This window comes from Notechis scutatus, chromosome Z, assembly GCF_049901735.1.
Source record: "Notechis scutatus isolate UNSWTSFEM ecotype Mainland chromosome Z, rNotScu1.2, whole genome shotgun sequence".
Taxonomy (NCBI): domain Eukaryota; kingdom Metazoa; phylum Chordata; class Lepidosauria; order Squamata; family Elapidae; genus Notechis; species Notechis scutatus.
The window spans coordinates 24005039-24031467 of record NC_142025.1 but is presented as its reverse complement, the minus strand read 5'-3'; the positions used below and the strand labels follow the sequence as shown (position 1 = coordinate 24031467).

General features: G+C 36.7%; 3 protein-coding genes across 5 annotated transcripts in view; 1 reads left to right on the top strand and 2 right to left on the bottom strand.

Annotated features, from left to right (window-relative positions):
- The window catches only part of ZCWPW2 (zinc finger CW-type and PWWP domain containing 2), a 63681-nt gene extending 60160 nt beyond the window's left edge, over positions 1–3521 (bottom strand). The window contains exon 1 of the mRNA XM_087947304.1: positions 3369–3521. The gene's annotated coding sequence lies outside the window, so the exon portion shown is untranslated. The remainder of the gene's footprint in view (positions 1–3368) is intronic.
- Positions 3522–3626: 105 nt separating this feature from the next.
- Positions 3627–26429, top strand: part of AZI2 (5-azacytidine induced 2) — a 34395-nt gene continuing 11592 nt past the window's right edge. The window contains exons 1-7 of one of the 2 annotated variants that reach the window (XM_026686583.2): positions 3627–3675; positions 3827–3903; positions 11410–11639; positions 11902–12027; positions 13190–13289; positions 16519–16658; positions 18108–18166. In XM_026686583.2, the coding sequence (XP_026542368.1) occupies positions 3653–3675; positions 3827–3903; positions 11410–11639; positions 11902–12027; positions 13190–13289; positions 16519–16658; positions 18108–18166 (755 nt within the window). In that variant the 5' untranslated portion in view covers positions 3627–3652. The remainder of the gene's footprint in view (positions 3676–3826; positions 3904–11409; positions 11640–11901; positions 12028–13189; positions 13290–16518; positions 16659–18107; positions 18167–26429) is intronic. The other variant, XM_087945636.1, reaches the window with a different exon arrangement.
- Positions 10090–26429, bottom strand: part of CMC1 (C-X9-C motif containing 1) — a 136334-nt gene continuing 119994 nt past the window's right edge. For both annotated transcript variants that reach the window (XM_087945638.1, XM_026686586.2), the window contains one exon: positions 10090–11576. The gene's annotated coding sequence lies outside the window, so the exon portion shown is untranslated. The remainder of the gene's footprint in view (positions 11577–26429) is intronic.

Below are 26429 nucleotides of genomic sequence, written 5' to 3'. Positions count from 1 at the left end.
TTACTATCTGTCCTGTGGCAATCATTAAGCAAAAACTGTGATCATTAAGCTTATCTATTTTATCCAATGTCTGGTTTTCACTAGAAACCAGAGGCAAACAGTGGAAACCATCTAGAACTGTCAAAAATCAAGTCACGTGACACTGCTGCAAATGGTTCTAAAATGAGTTGGTTGCCAAAATGTGATCACATGACTGTGCAGGGTATGTTTGTGATTATTGAAACTTTGAAATCAGGTCAAATGACAGATTTCATGAAAAGCAAACTGCTTCTGTAATTATGCTTGCATGAACTTTTCTTGCTGGTTAATTATGAAGCTCATTTAGTCCTATTAAACAGATCCTTAATACGTGGCCTAGAACAGGCAAAATAGCGTTCCGAAAAGATAGCTGAAATGGCATGCTTGTAAAACAGCAAATATCTTACCTCACACAGAATGGCTGGCATAAGTTGCAAATAATTGCTTATAAAGTCAGATTTGAAAAGTCTGAAATAATAACGGTTATCATTAGTATTTAATGCAGCATTTCACCCTATTCATAAGCAAAGAACAATCAGAAACTCCAAATAAGCAACACAACAGGCAAGGAGCCAAAGCTGACAAGATTAGCTCAAACAAAACACCAAGGATTTGCATTTCCCCTTTTACCTGTAGAGCCAGCTTTGGCCCCTACATGACCCCATAGGAATATGGCCACAGCCATTAAATTATTAAAGGACATATTCTTTCACAGGAACATGCATCTCAATTACAAGGTCCCAAAGAATGCATAAAAGCCCACCTACTCTCAAGCCCCACTTTGTCAGCAGCATCCCAGAAACATGCTGTTGTCAGTGAAGTTTCTAGTTACCATATAAACAGAAACCTTCTTTCCTGCAGCCTGTCTCCATTTTATTTCAGCATCTTTCTCCAAGCTTGGAACTGGACTTGAGTTTTCTTCCAACACTAGCCTGAGCTATTTCAAGTTCTATAATGAGAAAAATCTTCACAGAAAGGAACAAAATAAAATGGAACTTGAAAACTAAGAACATTGGAGTTTAAAAAGTCTTTGTAGAATTTAGTTCAGCATTCAATATCATCATTCCAGATATTCGTCTAACTAACCTAAATGAACTAGCAGTACCTGAACACACTTGTAAGTGGAGCATAAGCTTCCTAACAGATAGGAAGCAGCAGGTGAAGCTAGGCAGAATCACAGCTGATACCTGTACAATTAGCACAGGAGTCCCTCAAGGCTGTGTGCTTTCTCCTCTTCTCCCTATATATACCAATGACTACATCTCAAACAATCCATCTATTGAAATACTGAAGTTTGCAGATGACACAACAGTGATTGGTCTCATTCGAGACAATGATGAATCCGCATACAGACGAGGTTGTACAACTTGCTTTGTGGTGTGACCGGAACAATCTAGAACTGAACACACTCAAAACTGTGGTGGTAGACTTTAGGAGAAACCCTCCCATACTACCACCTCTTACAATACTAGACAACACAGTATCAACAGTAGAGATCTTCAAATTTCTAGATTCTATCATATCTCAAGATCTAAAATGGACACCTAACACCAAAAACATCATAAAAAAGCACAACAAAGAATGTTCTTTCTGCGCCAACTCAGAAAGCTCAAACTGCCCAAGGAGTTACTGATACAGTTCTATAGAGGAATGGTTGAGTCTGTCATCTGCACCTCTGTAACTGTCTGGTTTGGTTCTGCAACCCAACAAGACAGACACAGACTTCAGAAAGTAATTAGGTCTGCAGAAAAAAACATTGCTATCAACCTGCCTTGAGGACCTGTATACTGCATGAGCCAAAAAGAGGGCTATGAAAGTATTTACAGACCCCTCACATCCCGGACATAAACTGTTTCAACTCCTACCCTCAAAACGACACTATAGAGCACTGCACATCAGAACAACTAGTCACAAGGACATTTTTTTCCTGAACGCCATCATTCTACTAAACAAATAATTCCCTCAACACTGTCAAACTGTTTACTAAGTCTGCGCTACTATTACTATTCATCTTCTCATCACTCCTTATCATACATCCCTTCCCACTTATGACTGTATGACTATAACTTTGTCACTTGTATCCTAATGATTTTGACTGTTTCCTAGTATGATTTGATTACTTACTGTATCCCATGACTATTATTAAGTATTGTACCTGATGATTCTTGAGTCTTGATGAATGTATCTTTTCTTTTATGTACACTGAGAGCACATGCACCAAGACAATTTCCTTGTGTGATCAATCACACTGGCCAATAAAAAAAAATTGGAATATGACTATATTTTTGTACAAAACTCGTCTTTAATTATTTTGACCTTAGATTACTTACTGTAATTAATATCAGCCTTTGAAGACTCAGTGATGAAAGCATGACATGTATGAATGCATGTAGGTATGTGTATTATATGACACATATACATCTTATATGACATGTCTCAGTATATATCTCAGAATGTCATATATATTACACTATATTATTCTGACATATATGTGTACATGTAATATATGTACAGAATGTTGATGCATATTGTTTATATGTTTTAAACCAATCTGGGAAGATTTAATTCTAAAATGAAGCCTACAGATTACATTAAATTAGGGGTGTCAAACTCAGAGCCCGAGGGCTGGATGCGTAGCATGCCGGCCCCGCACCAGCCCTGTTTAGCAAAGGGAGGGAAAAGTCCCCATACACCACGTGACGCTGCCGTGATGACATGAGTTTGACACCCCTGCATTAAATAAATTGATGTTTGTCCATATGCAGTTTTCTATAATTTAACATCTTCAACAGAAGCTCTTCTCCAAATGCCTTCTCAATTAGAAAGTGTTTGATATTGCTTCAATTGTGAAATGTTTTCCCTAACATGTAAAAGTTTATCTTTGTAACATTTTAATTCCAACCATATACAATTGGTCTAATCTAAAAGTTGTACTGACAATCAATTTTAAGCCAATACTTTATAGACTAACAATATTTGGACAATTGCAATCTCTCAAGCATCCATGTCATCAGCCTTAAAAACAGATACAAGAAATATAATTTATAATAATTATATTGCCTTTGAATTATTTTTTATTGTTTTTTTCTCGTTTCAGGTCAATTCATATGTTTTTTAGATCAATCATTGTATATTGTAGTTGAGGGACTTTTTCACGTGTTCATGCTGGTGCTTCATCTGATTGGTTTCATTTTCTTTTGTTCAATGCACTGACAGCACTGTTATTACATTTCTGTACAATTCATGCATATAATATGAACAAATAGACAGGGCTATTTCACAACGAGAAACCGGAGTACGTGGCCAGCAGCTTTTACTCCTCTGAGGGGGAAATAAAGACCATATCTCACCACGTGAGGTAAGTCCGTAGCATTCCGACAAACCGGCCAGCAAAGATGGACTACAATTCCCTTCTCTCCCTCTTCTCTCACCCCGCACCCCCCAGCCACCCGCAACTTCCCATTGCATGCCGGGAATAGAACTGCCCCAGAAGAGAATTGCCGGGGCGGGTTTCGGTTCTATGGCTTCGCAAAATCAGTGAGAAGACTACGAATCCCGCCATGCCTCGCTACAGATATCCATTTCCCCCACTGAAGTGGGAGGTTATTACTTACAGACGTTACAGTCATGTGAGATGATGGAAGTCAGAGATTCCTGGTGAGTCTGAGGGAGTGAAGGGAGGAAAGAGGAAGAAAGGCATCGTGCGCTGCCGGGGACTTTGGTTGAAGTTACATCTGCTTCTGGGCTGCGAGGAGAAATTGAAAAGTCTAAGCTAAAGTGGGCCCCATTTCTTGTTTCCCCCCCGCAGCGACCCTGTCCAATTAACTGGTGCGTACGGAGACGAAAGCGCCCCGCCCACTTCTGCCGCGAGCTTGCTGGCTGCAGGTAACTCTTAGTATTCCGCAGCGTTTTCCCTCCTTGTTGTTGGCCTCTCTTCTCTGGCCCGCCAAGCCTCAGTCAAGTTTCCAAGAAAAAGGTCGCGTGGTCTATTTTTCCTAAGCAAAATTGTGGCCCCAATTTGGCATGGGGTAGTTCAGCACTGGCCAGTATTTTGTTTATTTAACCACTGTTTCCAGCACTGGTTACTGAATTAACCCATTGATGATTTTGTAGAATTTATTGAACCACAAACTGACTATGAGATCTATATGCGAATAAGATACAGCAAGGTCAATATAACCAACCTTGGCATTTTGTGCAAATTCCTGTGCGGAGTTTTATCTAATAAAACATTACAAGAGTTTCAAGTATGCATGCATATGATTGCAATTTTCCTTTATGTAGAAAATAATTGCTTAACTATTGCTAATTGGTTTTTTTTTCCAGAAATGAGATAATTTGATATGGACTGTTAGTCTGACACACAAAACACTAAAGGTCAAGCTATATTCCTTTTCCTTTTATTTATGAGAATTCAGGTTCTCTAAAACTTTTGTTTATAAATCACATTTATAGCTGCCTAGAATTGTTATGAGTTGAGCAATCTATAAATGTGATTTATAAATAAAGTTTTCCTTGAAACATCTCTGTGAATGTCTAGAACTTTCAGTTTTGAAATGGTGTGCAGAGGTCACCAGAATCCTTGTCCTTGCATGTACTTAAGAACTGAATATTTGAGACTTGAATTTGATTGTTAATGAAAGGATAAGGAGAAATAGAATGAAAAATATCTGACAACATTTCAGAAAGAGAAATATACTATCCATTCATGGAAGTTATCAGGGATAACATGTCATTTTGTTCAATTTCTAAAACATGGCCAATAGAAATGTACATTTCAAAAGAAAGATACAAGAAACTGTCATTGCTGTTTGTGGTTAGGCATAATTAAGCTTTGCAGAATAAATTGTAGGTTGGTATAAGTGCTCGGTTTGGAATACAGATCTCATTTAGTGCTGGTCTCATTTAGTGACTGTTTGCAGTTACAGTGGTGATGAAAAATAACCTTGCAACCAATCCACGTGGTCTTTAAGTCTGTAAAGCAAAGGAAAGCTAAAGCAAGATGTTAGACACAGTTGTGATTTCACTTAGTGACTGCTTTGCTTAATGACTGAGCTGCCAGGTCCAATTGTGATCAAAAACTACTTGTATTTGACAAAAGGAATGGGCAAAGGCTTTCTGCCTTTTCATTTTTGGTATCAAGTAAGTTTAATAAGTGAGAATATATGATAACCAAAAGTGGAATTGAAAGCTAGGCATATATGAATAACCAAAGCTTAATTTTAAGGAGTTGTTATCTTGTTGTAAGTACTATTATCTAAATGCTTACGTTATTCAACATATATGTTATTCTGAGATTTGTTCTTTTAATGATTTAAGACAATTTAATTGACTCCTCATCCCTAATTTTTTATATATATATTTTAAATCTAACTTTGTTTCTTCTAAGTTTCACTGTTATATAGGAAAACTTAGGAGTAATCGGGATGGTTTTTTTTTAGTTGTATATTCCATGACCATCCATATCTCCTCTTTGGTTTCTAACAACAGAGTTAGAAACCAAAATGGCAGCCCCTTCTCATTGCAATAATGAGAATAACTTTAAAAATAATGTGTTATATTTTTTAAAAATTGCTTGAGACTGAAGAAATGGAAAAGCTTATTTGAAAGTTAGGTTAAACAGTCAGAATTAGATGAACATATTCAAGATTTAGTTTACTTTCTGGTACTACATAAAGATAAATTCTGTTGTATTAAGTTTACATCTTTCTGTAAAATTTTGAAGATACCTGTTCTTCTCTCTCGTATCTGCCTGGTACTTGGTCTTCTTGTTACAATGCAAGTTTAAATGTTTCATTATATAGAATCCTCTTTCTAAAAATGTATTTTCAAACACAACTCTTTGATGTGTATCTTTCGCCTGAAAAGACCACTTTTAGGTACCTGTAATATTCCTTTCTAGAAATTTTCTTCAAAAAGTCAGTCTTCACCAGCTATCTCAATGAATTAATTGAGTATTTATGGAAGAAGTTAAGAAAATGTATATGGCTAGCCAACACATGGTTGTTCTGGGTGGCTTACAAAAATAAAGTACAAAACCAATAAATTTCCACTCCCCTGGTGACAATAATTTAGATATTCTTTCTGAAGGCAATATATAATTAACACAATCATCACCAAAATAGCCAGAATGACAGTGATTAAGATGTGGTAAAATAGAAGAGATCCAAGTTCGAGTCCACCATAGATGTGGAAGTGCTTACTAAAACCAGGGCAAGTTTTTTTCTCTCTCTCTCGGCTCATCTATTCTGGAGAAAAGAGTCCCATGTATGTCTATGGAGATTCTCAATTATTCAGATCATAGTTGTCCCATTTGTGCTTTTCAAAAGGCTTCTCATACAAGAAGCTTCTTGAGTTCTGACTTAATTCTGGGGAATGGAAGGATTTGTATTCTTTGCAATCATCTGGCTGTTAGTGTTTGCTTTCTGAGACTCATTGGGGGGAGTTAATCTGAGTCACCTAAGAATATAGATTCACCTGAATCAGAGTGCAAATGGGTGTGGAACCTTCCTGGAACTGCTGAAAGGACTGTTGAGGACAGGATAGGGATGATGTCATATCCCTCCCCTTCTGTTGAGAGAGGGTTGTTCAATTTTAACAGAGATTACTTTTTGGTCCATTTTCCAAGCAATTCAAAGAGGTCCTTTTGTTGGTTACTTCTTCTCTGAAAGCTAATATATCTAAAATTTAGGACAAGAATTGATGCTAAATAGAAATTGATGTAACTTACTCAAAGGGGAAAATGTCAGCTAGTTTTGTAAGTCTCTGTTTAAAGCCTTTGGATGAAATGCCATTATCCAATACTGCTAAAGCAGACTGAAACAGCTCTATTCTTGTTGCTTTTGTAATAATACTTTTATTTTAAGCCTACTATCATCCCATGCCAAAGAAGCCCTCCATCAGAGAACTGAATGATTACAGACCAATTGCTCTTACCTGAAAACCATCACGGATCCACTGTTAGATCCCATGCAGTTTGCATACTGAGCAAATAGATCGACAGATGATGCTGTTAATATGGCTCTGCACTACATCCTATAACACATTGAATCTCCAAATGCAAGGGTCCTCTTTGTAGACTTCAGTTGAGCATTCAATACCATCAGTCCAGATATTCTTCTAAGTAAATTAAACCAATTAGCAGTACCTGAACACACTTGTAAGTGGATCATAAGTTTCTAACAGACAGGAAGCAGCAGGTGAAGCTAGGCAGAATCACATCAGATAACCTGTACAATTAGCACAGTGGTCCCCCAAGGCTGTGTGCTTTCTCCTCTTCTCCCTATATACCAATGACTACATCTCAAACAATCCATCTATTGAAATACTGAAGTTTGCAGATGATACAACAGTGATTGGTCTCATTCGAGACAATGATGAATCCGCATACAGACGACAACTTGCCTCGTGGTATAACAGGAACAGTCTGGAATTGAACACACTCAAAACCGTAGAAATGGTGGTAGACTTTAGGAGAAACCCTCCCATACTACCACCTCTTGCAATACTAGACAACACATTATCAACAGAAGAGATCTTCAAATTTCTAGATTCTATCATATCTCAAGACCTAAAATGGTCACGTAACATCAAAAAGTCATAAAAAAGTACAACAAAGCGCCAACTCAGAAAGTTCAAACTGCCCAAGGAGTTACTGATACAGTTCTATAGAGGAATGGTTGAGTCTGTCATCTGCACCTCTATAACTGTCTGGTTTGGTTCTGCAACCCAACAAGACAGACACAGACTTCAGAAAGTAATTAGGTCTGCAGAAAAAAAACATTGCTACCAACCTGCCTTGAGGACCTGTATATTGCACGAGTCAAAAAGAGGGCTGTGAAAGTATTTACAGACCCTTCACATCCTGGACATAAACTGTTCCAACTCCTACGTTCAAAATGACGCTATAGAACATTGCACACCAGAACAACTAGACACAAGGACAGTTTTTTTCCTGAACGCCATCATTCTCTAAACAATTCCCTCAACACTGTCCAACTATTTAAAAAGTTTGCACTATTATTACTATTAATCTTCTCATCACTCCTTATCACCCATCCCCTCCCACTTGTGACTATATGATTATAACTTTGTCGCTTGTATCCTTATTGTACCCTATGACTGTTATTAAGTGTTGTACCTTATGATTTTTGATTCTTGATGAATGTATCTTTTATGTACACTGAGAGCATTTCCATCAAGACAAATTCTTTGTGTATCCAATCACACTTGGCCAATAAAGAATTCTATTCTATTCCATTCTATTCTATTCTATTCTATTCTATTCTATTCTATTCTATTCTATTCTATTCTATTCTATTCTATTCTATTCTATTCTATACTACACTGCTCAAAAAAATAAAGGGAACACAAAAATAAGACATCCTAGATCTGAATGAATGAAATATTCTTATTAAATACTTCGTTCATTACATAGTTGAATGTACTGACAACAAAATCACACAAAAATTATCAATGGAAATCAAATTTAGCAACCCATGGAGGTCTGGGTTTGGAGTTACACTCAAAATTAAAGTGGAAAATAACACTATAGGCTGATCCAACTTTGATGTAATGTCCTTAAAACAAGTCAAAATGAGGCTCAGTAGTGTGTGGCCTCCACGTGCCTGTATGACTTTCCTACAACGCCTGGGCATGCTCCTGATGAGGTGGCAGATGGTCTCCTGAGAAATCTCCTCCCACACCTGAACTAAAGCATCCCTCAACTCCTGGACAGTCTGTGGTGCAATGTGGCGTTGGTGGATGGAGCGAGACATGATGTCCCAGATGTGCTCAATTGGATTCAGGTCTGGGGAATGGGCGGGCCAGTCCATAGCATCAATGCCTTCATCTTGCAGGAACTGCTGACACACTCCAGCCACATGAGGTCTAGCATTGTCGTGTATTAGGAGGAACCCAGGCCCAACCGCACCAGCATATGGTCTCACAAGGGGTCTGAGGATCTCATCTCGGTACCTAAAGGCAGTCAGGCTACCTCTGGCGAGCACATGGAGGGCTGTGCGGTCCCCCAAAGAAATGCCACCCCACAGCATTACTGACCCACTGCCAAACCGGTCATGCTCAAGGTTGTTGCAGGCAGCAGAACATTCTCCATGGCGTCTCCAGACCCTGTCACGTCTGTCACATGTGCTCAGTGTGAACCTGCTTTCATCTGTGAAGAGCACAGGGTGCCACTGGCGAATTTGCCAATCTTGGTGTTCTCTGGCAAATGCCAAATGTCCTGCACGGTGTTGGGCTGTAAGCACAACCCCCACCTGTGGACGTTGGGCCCTCATACCACCCTCATGGAGTCTGTTTCTGACTGTTTGAGCAGCCACATGCACATTTGTGGCCCGCTAGAGGTCATTTTACAGGGCTCTGGTAGTGCTCCTCCTGTCCCTCCTTGCACAAAGGCAGAGGTAGCGGTCCTGATGCTGGGTTGTTGCCCTTCTACGGCCTCCTCCACTTCTCCTGATGTACTGGCCTGTCTCCTGGTAGCGCCTCCATGCTCTGGAAACTACGCTGACAGGCACAGCAAACCTTGCCACAGCTCACATTGATGTGCCATCCTGGATGAGCTGCACTACCTGAGCCACTTGTGTGGGTTGTAGACTCCGTCTCATGCTACCACTAGAGTGAAAGCACCGCCAGCGTTCAAAAGTGACCAAACCATCAGCCAGAAAGCATAGGAACTGAGAAGTGGTCTGTGGTCACCACCTGCAGAACCACACTCCTTTATTGGGGATGTCTTGCTAACTGCCTATGCTTTCCACCTGTTGTCTATTCCATTTGCACAACGGCATGTGAAAATGATTGTCAATCAGTGTTGCTATCTAAGTGGACAGTTTGATTTCACAGAAGTGTGATTGACTTGGAGTTACATTGTGTTGTTTAAGTGTTCCCGTTATTTTTTTGAGCTGTGTATTTTAATGGGACTAACTTTTAACATTTCAATTATATTTTATATTGCTGTTGCATTTGAATGAAATCTAGATTTTTTTTCCAAATATTTTATCTTTAAAGTGGGAAGTCTCTTAGATTTTCTGGAAACAGATTAATAGAAATATATTGGGTTTTTTTCTTTTTAATCTTCTTTCAGGGGCATTGTCACATTGCTTTTCCTTCAGTGTCATTTTTCAATATGATACATAGTGAAAATATGGGATGAAAACATACTGAAATGTGAAAATGAGATGATAAATAAACATACTATCTTAAAATAAAAGTTCAACAGAACATTGACATTCCATAAGTTCAAATTGTGTTCATCCTTTCCAAAATAGCCATCTTTAAGTAGAAATTTTAGGAAAAGGAGCTTTTGGGAAAGTTGCATCTATACTTTAAAAGAATGGGAAGCAAAGAACAGATGAATCTCTTTCTATGTATACACTACAGCCCTTTCCAACTCTTCTCCGGAATGTTGCAAGGCCTGCCAAAGCAGATGGTAGTAGGGTAAGTAGCAGGAAGAGTAGAAGATTAACAGGAAATCCTGTTGTTCTATGGAAGACAATTCAAACAGGATTGGATATAGCCCAATATTTTGTCAGAATTGCAAAAACCCAACAAATACCATGTGTGTGTGTGTGTGTGTGTGTGTGTGTGTGTGTGTGTGTATTTGTGTATTTGCTTATTGGATGCTTAACAATGTTATGATTGTTTTTAAACAATGCAGTTAAAAATGAATAGTGGTAGGTACAGTCGGTCATTTTGTACTAAATTACAATAATATGGTAAAAAGCAACATAGAATATAGGGCTAGCGAGAGTGTTTGTTAAACAAGTGACGTATGCGGAAAACCAGCCCATGACAAACCTTATGCCCACAGAAGGCAAAGATTGACATACAGTTGTTTCTGCTTGAGATTTCAATCGATTGATGGCAACCATTTCAGCGAAACGCAGAAAACGAGAGTTCCTGTGGTGCAGCAAACTTGAATGCAGTGTTTGAATTGACTTGGTGATGTGTAGCTAGTATATGTCTCGCAATAGCAGAAGAAGGCATTTTGTGGCCGTGGTTTGCTGTTGGATTACCCAGTACTGTCTGAACCCATTTCAGAAATTGCTCCTTCATTTTGAAAACCAGGCACCTATCAGTTCTGCTGGTGTAATTGTCTCCACAATTACAAACAAATTGGTAAATACAATGGGCTTTGAAGCTCACAGGTTGTGTGCTTCCTTGATTGATAGTAATGGTAGCCTCTGGGTTTGATACAGTACATAAAACTTGGCCATACTGACTGATTCAATTAGGTGCTTAAACATTGGGTCGTCAGGCATGCTATCTGATCTTCCTTAAACAGCAGCTCAATAATATTTTCTTTTTACTGGCAGTTGAAATTGTCAGTTTTGGGTTTCTATCATTTTTATTTTTGATTATTTTATTTTTATTCAGGTATCATGGAAGAACTAGCTGAAGATGACATTGATATCCTGAACCATGAAAAAGCAGACACTCATCAGAGACAAGATGGACAATTTCCTATTCCAGTGTCTTCAGGAGAAGAATCAGTTGCTTCACATTTTGCCCTTGTCACTGCTTATGAAGATATTAAAAAGCGCCTGAAAGAGACAGAAAGAGAAAATTCTTTCTTAAAGAAAAGAGTAAGATTGTTAGAAGAAAAGGCAAGTAATTTTAGCAATATATTTTTCTTTCAAGGTTATATCGTTCAACATTATTAATGTTAGTATGATTTTTAAAAACTAGTTTTTATCTTAAGTAATGTGTAAAGTAATTAAGCACATGTGAAACAGATACATTCATTACTTGGAAGTTATTGCCTAATACTTATGGCCAGCACTAAGGAAATTCACTTGGTTTAACATTAAATACTTATTTGAAAATATCTGAATAATGATTAAGACACATCTTGTTGTAATCTTTTAGCTTCTTGAATCCCATTTGGAAGAAGCAACAAGTTCTGTGGGTCGTGAGCAAGTTAACAAAGCTTATCAAGCATATCGGGAATCTTGTATTGAACGAGATAATCTGAAAAGTCAACTGGATAAAACGGTATGATTTTGGAGTAGCATAAAATAAAACAATGTTGCATGAACCTCATATAGAAAAATATTTTAACATGGAGCAAATTAAGTTTGGATCACTAAAGATATTGAGTATGATCTAGCAAAAGATAACTATTAACTTATTCATTTCTATGTATGGGTTTAAAATGAGTATCATTTTTTAATATCAAAACAGTTCAATTAAGGAATATTTATATGTGTCAATCCTGGATTTTTAAAAATATTGAATTTCTGAATATCCACCTTGATTGATATTTTCTCTTTTTTTCAGTGACCCCATTTGTCTCCTAATTGTTCTGATATTAAATGTCTGAATTTGCTGTTTGAATGAATGAGAGTGAGATTCACATTAAAAACATAGGTTGTCAAAGATCCAGTGATTCAGTACAAATCACTACAGGTAGTCCTCGATTTACAACAATTCTATTAATGACTATTTGATGTTACAATGGCACTGAAAAAAGTGATTTATAACCATTTTTTTACACTAAAGACCATTGCAGCCTCTTCATGGTCGCATGCTCAAAATATAGACAAATTTAGATTTAGGCTTGGCATCTGGCTCATATTTATGACTTTGCAATGTCCTGTGGTCATGTGATCACTTTTTGTAACTTTCTAACAAGCAAAGTCAATGGGAATGCCAGATTCAGTAACAACCATGTTTCTAACCTAACAACTGCAGTGATTAACAACATCTATCGCTAGACAGATCATAAAATGGGGCAAAACTCACTTAACAAATGTCTCTTTTAGTAATAGAAATTTTGGGCTCAATTGTGGTGGTAAGTTGAGGGCTACCTTATATATCTTTTTTAAAATTAAGTGGAGTGCAAAAACTTTGTAGATGAAAAATAGATTGAATAAAAAATTGGTGATCAATTTGGAAAGCATGCTAGCTAACTGAGTGCAGTGTGATGTATAATTTAATTAATTGATTATTAGTAATTAACAAGATTTTTTTTCTCCCCTCTAAAAGCAAAACAATATTCACATGCTATTTTTTTTTCAACTGGTAGTGCATTTGAAACAGTAAAAGAAACATAGTAATTTGGCCAGATCTTTATGAAGAACCAACTGATCTTTAGACTCAGACTTCAACTAGAATAATGATAAAGCCCTGATAATTTATATATTTCTCAAATTAGATGAAAGAGAACATGGAATATGTGAAAATCTTGAATGAGCAGTTGCAGTCTAAAGAAGTAGAACTCTTACAGCTAAGAACAGAAGTGGAAACTCAACAAGGTGCACTTTGTCTATCTGAGTGTATAACAGTATCCATTTATGCCAAGTGCTGTGACCTGCAATCCTTTTTTAAAAGTTAATATATTTTTTAATGTAACTGAGGCATTGCTATTACTGGTGTGGTATAATGTTCAGTAGTGATTAAGGTCTTGGAAAGTATTGATTAAGACTGGGAAACCCAACTTCAAATTTCAGCAATGGAAGTTCACCAAGTGCCTGTAACAGGATATAAATCCAACACATAATGATAACAAAGTATGCATCTTAGAGCAATTTCAGAACATGTGAGAATTTAATGCAAACATTTTTTTGTTATAAAAACTTAGAAACCTGTCTTAAATTGATACAAGAGCAACATCCTAGCTGGTATGGCCCCATCTCACTGGAGAGAGAATTCTGTAAGCAAGAGCCAATTTTATGTAGGCCTGTCTATACATAAAGAATTGGACTCATTCTTACTGTCCCTATGATAAGGTAACTTTAGCAATCAAAACAAGGACTTTTTAGTTGAGCCTTGAAATAAACTGGGTTAATTTTACAGTTGGCAAACATACAAGCAATATGTTACTCATGAAATATCCCAGTTCTGCAACCTTGTGGTTGTATTTTGATCTAACTGCAGTTGCTGAACCATCTTATTTATATTGCTCAATTAAGAGCAATATAATTCAGTACAGATCTCAGTATGGCTCACCGAACACCAGTTCTTTCTCATTAGATGGATTGAGACTAGAACACCAATTCATGCTTCAGAGACAGCTTAATTTTTTATGACATCTTTGGTTTGGATCAGTGACATCCTAAGATTGCAGACTTCTTATTGAAGTTTGTGTGGAGGTATACAATCTTCTCAAGTGCAGTATGACTATTAATTTGGTCAAAAGAACCATTTATCATCCTAGCATTTTTTTTCTTGGATTGAGATTCTATTTATTGAGCACAAAAATTCCATTATTGCATCTCTGCATCACTTAATGCTAGCATAACTTTACATGTATCATGAAAATATAAAATCAGGTGATACCATATATAGCTGATAAAACTGAAAATTTCACCCCAATACATTCCATTCCAATCTTGTAGACAACTCCAATGTCTAAACAGGCTGTTTTGGTCTTGAAACATTTTGCACTTCTCTACTTCATGATGCTTCACCCCAGACTTTTTGATAGCTTCATTCAGAAATATGTTCATATCAGAAACTCAGAAGAGAGCAAATTAAAGTGATTTCAGGCAATGAAGTCAATGTTTAACCAGCACCTTTTCTGAACATGGCAATCAAAATAATAATTTAATTATCTAAGCACAATACCTTCAGTACCCAATGTAGAGGCCCTGTCTGAAGAGTATCCTACTACCCAAAACCTCTGACAGTTCTGGAAATCATGCTTTGTTTTCTTGATTAGAACAGACCTAGTGCTAGATTTAAATATTAAGAAGTTTTAAAAGAAACTACTAATTCAAACACTGTGCCCTAGAAACAAATCTGGCTGTTGAAAGATTTGTGAAGAAAACACCTTTTCAGTAGCAATTATATATTTGTCTCTTAAGGTAGATTGGATTACTTCCCTCTCAAGGAACCATATTTTTTTTTCTAGACTTAGCTGCAAAATCATTACTGCTAATATAATAATAAGCATGTATAATAATAAGCATGCATAAGAATTCAGAGAATACTTGACTTTACAGTTTGGCTCCTGGCTGAGTAAGTAAAATTGTCAAATTCCTGGAAAATGTGGTCCGAGTCTGATATCTACAAGAATGTCTTCTAGCAGCATTTCAAATTCAAATAATCATTAATCAGGAAAAAAAAGAATATAGTTTTCAAAAATCCAGAACATCCCAAAATAAATGAGGAGTGATACATTAAAAATATGCTGATAAGTTTCATTCTTATCCCAGCAACATTTGCTTGTTAGATAAGATCTAGTATGGCAGGTTCTTTATGTGTTTCATCAGTTCGAGATGGCAGTCCTCATGGACTATGAACCACAGCTTGTTAGTTGTTACTGCCTTTCCATATCTCCCTGACATTCAAATTTGGATGTTTCATCAAGCCATGCTTTGGTTTGCTATAATTGCAGGTATTCCTCGAGTTAGTAATGTAATGGAGCCTTCTCATTCCATTTGTAACCCGAGGATTTGTGGAAAAAAATATTGTGCCTTGAACGAGGTCACTCCCTGCTTTCACCCACGCATTTGATAATTGAATGTGTGGCTTGTTAAGTGCACATGAGATATCTTGGGGGGGAGGAGGCCATGGAGGGGGCTAGTGATGTAACAGGCCACCTGCTTAAGACCACCCAAGGCCTCTCCTGACCCACAGATACCTCATTCTCCCTCCCCTAGGGTCCCTACTGCGCAATCTCCCTGTAGGCTTTGGCAAGAAAATGGCAAAAAGAAGGAACGCCTGAACTACCAAAGCCTTTCCACTGTTTGACCTCAGTTCTCTGCAAATACACCAAAAGCCTGAAACAATGAAGCAGGCAAAGAAACTATGACAAAGAGGAGATCTAAGGGAATGCTTGTAACCTGAGGATTACCTGTATTATTCCTAAATGTGAACTGATTTCTATTTCTTTCAGTTTTGTGCTATTACAATATATTGTTTTGATTCACTGGTTTAATCCCAATTATATATTGGGGGGGGGGGGTTGTATGGCATGCAGAATCAGTTAGTTTATCTACAGTCTATAAGCCCTGTAAAAATAAATAAAATAAATTATGATTATCCAGTTGGTATATTAGTCTCAAGCTTCAACAACTGAAACAATAGTCATTAATATTGAATAATTTGCCTTGGATAATTCCACAGACTTACTATGTTGGTTTTTTCTTTTTCAAAGTCCCAATTAAAAATTCATTGAGATTGTTATTGAGGATTAATTATTTTTATATTTTAAAATATATGTGTTTTGTTATAAAGAAATATATTCAGCCTTTTAACTTTTTAAAAAACTGGTAATGTATTGAACTTGAAGATTTTGTGTCTATTTAGAGATTAATATCAGAGAACATATACATTACAGTACATTTCTATTTGAACTCTTTCTTTGCTGAGAGTTTATTAACATACTCAGTGTTGGTGAAAAAAACTTTATATACAAAAAGTAAGATTGGATTCAAATTTATCATATACACAGAAAGATATATGAGAAATGAGTTTTAGCACCATTTTCATTATCTAATTTGATTATTCTGAGAAAATAAAGGTCTTGTTTCCTTTCAGTGATGAAGAGTTTCAATTCTAACCCATCTAACTGGGAAATAGACAAACTGAACAGTGAGCTGAAGTTGCACAATTTGGAGCTGGATTTGGAGAAACTGAGGGAAGAATGCAATCATCTTAGGAAGGAATTGCAAAAATCTGTAAGGAAATAATTTCTAAATTACGATTTCTGTTATGAGGAAGGTACATAAAGGGGTAAAATTAAATGTTGATATGTACAATTTCTGCCTCTGAGTTTAATGAGATCAACATGTTTAGGTTTTGGTAAACTAAATTAATGTGTATTGAGACTTCTAATTTTTTGGTTTTCAAAAGTTCAGTGACTTTTGGTATCATTTTAAAATAATCTCAAAAACGGGCTTTGTCTCTTTATACCTTTAGTTCATTTTAGTCCTAATAAGATGGTTACAATTACTGTTATTTTGGTAGGTTTAAAAATGTACTTTAGTTTACTCTTGCCCAGGTGAAATTAAACTGCACATTTTTAGAACGCCACTAGATAGTGATAAAACCAAAATACCCAAAGTAGTCTAATAATTGTAGCTTGATAATTCTCTTAGAAAGAAAATATTTTGCAATCTGCTGCCTAAAATTTGCTGAACTATGTAATTAACACTTATTTGTGAATCTATTAACTAGAGTAAGATTATTCATTTCAAACTTTATTTCAATTGTTTCTCAGAAGTTAGTAATCTAAGTTTCATTTTTAAAATAGGTTTTTTTATATATTTGTAATGCTCATCCTTTTCAGTAAACTCTTAGTTCTAAAATTAAGTGTGACTTAAGAACTGGAGTATGACACACATAGAATCACAATGATATCAAACTAAAATTTAAATCTTAACCTGTGTCATAAGGAAACTTGATTGTACAATGATGTTTATTTAAGTTGCTAATGGAAAGAGCAATTTTTCTTAATACTTTGATATTTAAACCCAAGGTTCAACATATATTGTTTTAAAATTGGTTTAAATAAGCCAGAAGATTCCAGTTATTGGAAAGATTAGAAATGAAATAATTTCACTAAATCATTCTGAAATTTAGGTTTTTGTTTTTTGTTTTTGACTTAACATAATGTGCAATCCTATCCAATGTGACTTAACAGTATGAACTACAAAACTTCCTCAAGAAATTGTTAAAAAATCATAGGCTAATGTGAAATGTTGGCCCAAATAATATGGTCTTAGGGAACGGTATTTAGGGACATTTGAATTAGGATTAGAGATATAAACTTGTACAATAGAATAAAAAATAGAATAGAAAGATTTTTAAAAATATTGTTTCTGTAAGGAACTATTTCATAAAAATGCATAATGAATTATGTGGTCAGGCAAACATCCCCCCTGATTCTAACACTCTTTTTTTTTTTAAAAAAAGTATATTAAATGTATATTTGTTCATGGTATTTATATACTTTATGGGATTTGTATTCTGAAAGGAAAGTTAAATGCAACTGCAAATTTTTAAAAAAATATTTTATTAACACTAACATTTTTGGTATGTCTTGAAAAGGTTAGTTTTTTTCTTTGTACAAGTGAGGCAGATCTTTAAAAAGCCAATAGGACCTCTCTGTTTTGGCTTCCTTTCAGGTTGAATCCCAAGGAAGTTTAATTAATGGAGAGCTTATCCAACAGCAAAATATCCATAGGTATGCTTTTATTTACTTTAATGCATTTCAGCTAAATTCCTTTGATTAGCTTATTGAAGTCCAAGAAAATTAATTGTTTTGGATAAGGATTATGTCACTCAAGTAATGCATCTCACATTTACTTAGCACATGGCTGCCTTTGCCAAACATGATAATTGATCAAAAATGCAGAGCAGGCTATATAAGACACTGATCCTCAATCATTTATTGGTTTCCAGGTGTTGATTTTAATTTCTGTATGGGACTATCATTAATCCAACAATTCAACTATCCAAACTAAGATTATTAATGATCTTATAACAAGTAACTTTCTCTTCTCTCAGAAATTTTGTTAAATTGTTATGAGGGATAGGACAGATCTTTCTTCTGAAGGTATGTTTTACTTCATTTTTATAATTAGCTTTTCCCGGCCTTTGCTTTCTAATATATTTGGCACATTTCATTGGCTACAGTGTTTGGGAATTTTGATAATTGCAGTCCAATACCACATGTAAATAGCTTAAGAAAGATTTGTCTAAATAATGTGCAAAACGTTTTGCTAGCGAAGCAAAATAATTTCTAGTGTCTTAACTGTTAGGCTTCTGTACGTTACTTGGCTCTTTATTCACTGGTGCCACAGGTGCTATTTTGGAAATTGGAATAGATTGATCTAGATTTTTTTTAGAATTTGATTGTGGCACTTCTTGATTTCAGTTGTTAATTCTAAATATGACAAAACTTGCATCTAACATAGTGCTTTTATTCCTGTAAATGAAAAGCTGAAGTAGAAGCATTTTTGAACAGATAAGGAATATGGGTATATCGGATGAAAATATAGAATTTCAAGCTGAAGAAAAGTATATTTTGGAAAGTTGTTATCAGCTAACTTATCTTCTTCTAAAAGCTGATAGATTGGGGCCCATTAGGGTTTTTATGTTACAGCCAATCTTTTCCTGTGATTTACTTGTAAATAAAGACAGAGCGTTTTAGAAAAGCCCCATAAAACAGATAGCAAATAGTAATTGTCTACTTGAGACATATTGAAAGAATATATTTACAGTATTTAAAATGTTTATAATTTATGTTTTAGTTAGAAAGTGATTCTCAAGTGAGTAAAAGAGATCATCACTACTTTTGGCTTTACAGCTGAGACACATATCACTTAAACAAATAACACACAACTTTTATATAGATCTTCAATTTTTTTTACTACCAGTTCTGTGGGTGTGTCTTGGTGGGTGTGGCAGGGAACTTACATATTTGTGTGATGACATCACTGTACACATGTCACTTTGACATCACGAGAGTTTGCTGTTGGCATTGATAATCATGTTAGCCAGAGACAGAGGGCAAATTCTCCTATTTTCTGATGAATGGCTTTGGGAGAAATAAAAATATATGAAGAATCTTTTTTGTATATTTTTATTTATTTATTCTTATTTACAAACATATTGTGTGAACACTGTGGTATCAGGCTGTCTTATATTTTAAAACAAATATGACAATATTGTTCATATTCAATACAGTTGAAAATCTTATAAATTTTCATGTTAATACATATATATTCTTTGATTTTGCAGCATTTTAGTATCTTATTTTTATGTCAATCTCCATGTTCTAAATATCCCTCTTTTTCTACAGGTAGAATATTATTAATCATATTTGTAGTGTTTAATAGATTTATGTGATTCCAGTAATAATTCACCAATTTATATTGAATTATAATTATAATCTTAGTATTTATTATTTAATCCCTTCTAATTTTTAATTTTGCCACTATTATGTTTTAAAAATATCCCCTTTCTAATCATATTTTGCAAACTTAATGACAGATAAAATAATAATCATCATATTTATGTTTGACAAGTTATGTAATTATAGCAAATTATATAATTTTAATACAATTGTCTCTATATTCTTAACATCACTCCTTTTACTATAGATATATTAAGTCATATTTGCAGTATTTAATAATTTATATAATTCTCATAACCATTCATAAATTCATATTGATTTATATTTTCCCATTATTTATCCCTTTTAGTTTTTAATTTGCCACTATTTTAAAAGAAAAGTCCCTTTCTAGTCACATTTTAATACAAATAAAAAAATATTCATGTTTACATTTAACAAATTGTGCAATTCTAATAATATAATTACATCTATCTTGTGTTATATTTCACTACATTATTTTTGTGTCAATCAGGTTCCACATATTTCTTTTCCTACCATAGAATGTTAATATTCATGTTTATTACATTTAACAATTGTATATCTTTACTAATAATAACGCTCATTTATGTGAAACTATAACATTTTTTCCACTTTAGCCATCATCTTTTACTCGCATTTAAACTTTGATTAATTGTTTCTTAGCTTGTCTCCCATATTCCTCTCTTGATTTTTGTCTCTATCATTTTTGACCATCCCTCTTAATCATTCCTCCCTTCTCTACTATGTTCCATTGTCTCATTTTCAAGTTATCTACTCTTACCCTGGTCTTTCTCCCAAAAAATTCTCCCTGGAATTCCAGTTCCTGTTTGACTTCCCTTAAAACACTCTCCCCTTGGTTTATTACATCGATCATGATTTTTATTTTTATTTCCTTTTTGTCATTTCTTTTTATTTGTTGTTCCATCTGTTCTGTTTTACTGGTTACTCTTCCAGTTGATTCCTCTTCTTCCTGGATCTCCTGTTTTCCTTCTGTCACTTGCGTCTCCATTTCCAGATCTAGTTCCAGGGTTTGTATTTTATTCAAAATGTCCTCAAATCTTCTTGCCATTGTGTTTTTAAAGTCCTGAAATTCCAATGCAATTTCTTTGCAAATTTCACTCATCTTTGTTTTTATTTAATCTATTTCTTTCTGTCCAATTGTCTAACAGTTCTTTATTCAAACCTGTCAGTTTTCAAACTAAAAATCCAAAGTCCAGGAATTTTTATATCCCAAAATTAATTGTTCTATTAAGTAGTCCAAGGATGAAATCTTGATAAATTCCTCAACCAGTTAAATCTTGTATTGTAGCTTTCTGGACTCTTTAATAATAAAAGCCTCTTATTTCTCACTTTGGTTCTCCTTAAACCAGGTCTTATCAAAACTTTGGGAATCTGTAGTATCTTCTTTTAACAGCAGATGGCACTCTTGAATCAGTTTTCACTTTTCTCCTTTTTTTCCTTTCTCATCAAATTTTACCAATATTTTCGGAAATTTATATTCCTTTTTTATTTTTTTAAAAATAAACCTTATTGTTTTTGTTATGCCCCTGTTGGAATCTGATTCCAGGGGGGGGGGGGGGTTGAGCAGCTAACAGGGAGTGGGAGTGTGGTTCTGGTGGCTGTGGAAGAAACTGGGAAAGGGCACAATCTGGCTGGGCATTCAGAGGAAGACCCAGGGCCACCCCCTCTTCATCCTAGGGCACATAGGGAGGAACAGAAAAGGGAGAAACATGTGTTATGGGGGAGAAGAGGGCCATGATTCCCTTTATTAGCTGCAGTTGGGAAAACAATTTTAAAAGGGCGGAAGGGTGGAAGCAAAGCGTGAATTATCTTTCTCAACTCTTATCAGGGTTCTGACGTCCTCCCAACTGTGTGTTTCGTTATCTTTTGAAGTATGCAATTCTTTATCCTGCTCTGTCTCGTTAATTGCTGTTTGTGTTGGTTTTTATTTATAATTTATATGTACTTTGGGTTTGGACTAAATTTCTTCCCTTTAAAAACTGTTCTTGGGAGAGTTTTTTCTCCAGCTGATGATAACTGGACATTGGGGGCTAATTTGGAGGTATTAAAGGGACTTTACCTACTTTTGTGACTTTGTTGCTTTTGTGCCATGCCCCAGGTCATCACAGTTTTCCAACAATTTAAAAACATAAAAAAACACAATTGCATCAACGTTGAAGACATTGTACTTTGCCTGTACCTGCATGTAAAGCCACCAGTCAGTGTCTATATTTTGCTGTTTTAATTCCTGTATTGTTTTTAATCTTCCTTGTTTATCGAGCAAATCCTTGTATTTTCTCATTTTGGCCAGATCCATTGCATTTGGGTATATTAATGCCTCCATCGTCAACAGCCAACTTGGTATTTTAGTATAGTGGTCATTCTTGATTTTATCCTATACTTGAATAAGTGCATCCCTAATTTTTCCCCCAATTTTTTTTGTTTTTCAATCTGCATATGCACAACAATAACTAACAGTGTGGCATCAATATATCATACATTTTAGTATAGGCAAAATAATAATATCAATCATATCTCTCAATGCATATATTTCACATTAATTCATAATCCTTCAATGCTTATTTTCAATCTTTCAAAACTTTCTCCAAATGCCTACCACCATATCAGTTAAGCATGCCTGGTAATTCCTTTATTCAATTTTCTCCCTGCTTTTATTTTATTTTTTAAAATAAAAAATTCTCATTTGGCAAGCAGTGTGGTTCCAGGTTTCACATCTCAATACAAACATGACCATAGTTACCTGTTCATTATAGTTGTTTAGTTTCATATTGCATCATCCTTATTATTGTTAAATATTAAGCTTATCCAATTCCAATTCAGGCTATATTAATACATTCTCATATCTTATTTTACAATGTTATCTAAAATTCTCACCTCATTTCTGTTGTCATTTCTCATATTACTTTTTTCTGTCACATTTGTCATTTTATCAATCCATATCTATAAATATAATTGTCCCCTCTGGTTAATAATTCAAGCTAACCACCTTCATTCTACCTTAATATCAATCTCCCTATCTAGTATATAACACAAATATATATATTTTTCTCAGATTCCGCATTATATTTTCTCAAACACCTTATGAATCATCACAAAATACTCATTACAAACAATCATTACAAAATACTGTTTTCAATATATTCTTATACATCACAACATATTACCTTGTGGAATCTCCTTCCTTATCCTTTTTTCCCCCCACCCATTATCTCTCACTCTTTGGACAATGTACTTCCTTTTCATCCTTGTTTGTTTCCTATTCCTCTTTGTTTTCTGGTCCTTTCTCTTAATTCCCTTTTTTTCCCATTCTTATTCCCCTCCATTTCTCATTCCAGTTATTAAAACTTTTCTCTCTCCCTCTTGATTTTTCTTTTGCCCTTCCTTTTTCTGTTTTTTTCCTCTCCCTTTATCCATTTTCTGAACCATTCTCCCTTTTATCATCCCATCAAATTTTTAATTCTAATTCCTTTCTATCCCTACTTAAATAATTGTTGTTCGTTTTGTCCTTCCATGTTGGCTTTTTCTTTATAGAACTCTTCCCGCTCTGGTTTATTTTGTTCTTGTGTATGCTGAGTCACCATTTCTAATTTCTGTAATACATAATTTGCATATTTCAAGTTTAATTTTTATCATGTCCCTTATATCTTGCAAATCCAATCTTATATCAACAAATAGTTTCTCCATTATATCTTCTCCTTTTTTTCCTCTTCCTTAACAGTTAAAATCCTCTTCTTTAATAGATATATTCAATCCCAGAGTCCAGTATATTATTTCAGCCAATATCTTTTGAATTTATTTTCAACAATCTATACTCTTGTGTCTTTGTTCGGATGGTTCTATAACAATAATAAAGTTTCTTTTATTTTCTTTTAAGTTCCAAAATCCAAACTCTTGAAAAGACCAGACACTTTTTAAAATGTACTGAAGTTTTCCTGTACCATCAGGTGGCGCTCGAGTCTTTTTATCTTTAACTTTCTTTATTGAATATAATACTTTTATTAAGTTCGCTAATTTCAATCATTAGCTATTTCTTTTCTTTTCAACACACTCAATTTCAGCATTTAATTATGCCCTTTAAGTGCCCATAATTCAATAGTTATCCAGTTTAATTTCTAAACCTTTGTTGTGTTAAAGAATTTTCCTTTAAATTTTCTCCTCCAAATTAATCCAATCCAAGTTTTATAAGATCCAATTTCGTTCTCACTTTCTCTGGTTGCTGCTTCCACACACTTCCCTCCAAGATAGCCCTTTATTTTAATACCGGGGTACCTCAAAAGCGATGTCCTTTGCCTGGTTCATACTCTGCTCGCTACTTCTCTGCTCCAGCATAAAACGTAGTTTCCCGGAGTGTTCTTTGTCTTCATGGTGGCCATTTTAGGACCACCGCTGCAGTTTGCCTTTGGGAGGGATTTTCTTGTCAGGAAGGGGAGTTGCGACTCCCCTTGACCCTCCAGGCAATTTCTCCCTTCTTCACCACCCCACCAGGGTGGTTCTGGTCCCGATCGGGACCCTCCAGTAAGTGAGCTCGGGTGAAACTGCGCACGGATTCCGTTCCGACTCTGATGAGGAACAAACTGGAAGTCACCAAGTGCATCCCTAATTTGATGCTCTCAGCCAGTCTTTGAAAACTTGCAGATTTGCACACCATGCAGAGCAGTTCTTCTTCCAGGCAACCCCTTCTGACCAGGGGATGCAGCCACAGTATCATAGAACCACCAAAATTGCCTTTTGGCTAAATGTAATGTTTTTAAGAATCCATAATGTCCAGCTTGTCGAACATCATGGCAACAGCATAATACTTTAGTTCTCAAGACTTCAGGTATATACAACTTCGTCCCTCTCCATGCAATCCTATTGCGGATATCACATTGCGTTCGTTTTTTTGATATCCACGTGTCCCCTTTTAGAGCATTTGGTAGATCCTGAGCCAATAATTGCACCCTTAATGATTGTAATGCAGGGGTGGGCAAACTACGGCCCGCAGGCCACATCCGGCCCGTTGGTCATTTTAATACGGCCCGCCTCTGGGAAAAAAAATTCCCCTCTGAAAAAAAAAATCGGGGCCAGCCAAAAGAGACCCCGCGCCGCGTGCCAAAAAATCACACACACAACACGGAGCTGGGCAGCTGCTTCCCTGGTGGCGGGGCTAAGGTCGCCGCCCGGGGAACGCCCACTGCTTTCCCTCACCAGGGCTGGGTGGTGGCGTGTTGCCCTGCGCCGCGTGGTCCCCGCCTGGCACTGTGCTTCTCGGCTGGTCTCCTCCTCCTTGGCCATACAGAACAAACAGGCAGAGAAGGAGGAGACCAGCCGGCTGGTTGGGGGAAGCTTTCTGCCCCGAAAGAGGCAGCTACTAATCTCCGGCTTTGCTCCACTTCTCCAATGGTCCGGCACCACCCTGTTCTTCTTGTGCTGCGGAAGAGGCGGCTAATGATCTCCGGCTCCGCTCTGCTTCTCCAACATCCGGCGCCGCCTATTCTGTGTCAGGCCCAGCAAGTCCGAGCAGCCGGTGCACAGAACAGGGCAGCGCTGGATGTTGGAGAAGCAGAGCGAGCCGAGATCATAGCCGCCTCTTCCGCAGCACAAGAAGCCTCCCCACTGGCCAGCTGCTCTCCTCCTTCTCTGCCTGTTTGTTCTGTATGGCCGAGGAGGAGGAGACCAGCGGCTGGTTGGGGGAAGCTTTCTGCCGAAAGAGGCAACTACTAATCTCCGGCTTTGCTCTGCTTCTCCAATGGTCCGGCACCACCCTGTTCTATGCACCAGCTGCTCGGACTTGCTGGGCCTGACACAAAGAACAGAGCATGCTGCAGGCATCTCGCAACAAGCCCCAGGACATGTGGTCACCTGCTGGCTGGCTGGGCCAGGCCGGGCTGGAAGAGGCACGTTCTCCAGGAGAAGGAAGAAAGTGTGCTCCGGGAGGGCGGGTGCCGGGCAGGTGGGCGGATGTTCCGGGACCACTTAAAGGTCGACTTTAAGAGTGCCCCCATGGAAGAAACCGAGCAAACGTAGTGGCGGCAGGGGTGACGGGGCATGTGTGTCCCTCCACAAGGAATATGAAGGGAGGCAGACACCGCACCTCTCAGGAAAAAAGTAGGTGCCAAAGCCCTGGCTGTCACCTGGGAGGGGACCGTGGAGGGACCCATCACATGCCCTTGTTGCCCCCGCCGCCTCTACTTTTGTTCTCGTTCTTGGCTTCTTCCATGGGGGCGCTCTTAAAGTCAATCTTTAAGAGCTGGAAGACGTTTTGTTAGATCGCCACCAACTCATCGTTGGGAGAGGTGTAGCCCCTGAATACACGAGAAGTCTTGGGCAAAGTTCTCTGACTTTTAAAACGCATCCATGCAATGTTTGCCTCCCTTCATGCTCCTTGTGCATGCTGGGAGCACCTAACTGGAGCAAAAGAGAGCGAAGTTGACTGCTATGAAATGAGCACCTTGGCTTCCCCTCTTGCTCCTCACAGTTGCCCTGAGCTGGTGCGGTTCTTTACTTGGGCAGCCAGACGCCCACAGCAGCAACAGGCAGTTCCGCCTGGGCTCCGCTCAGGTGTCCGGCT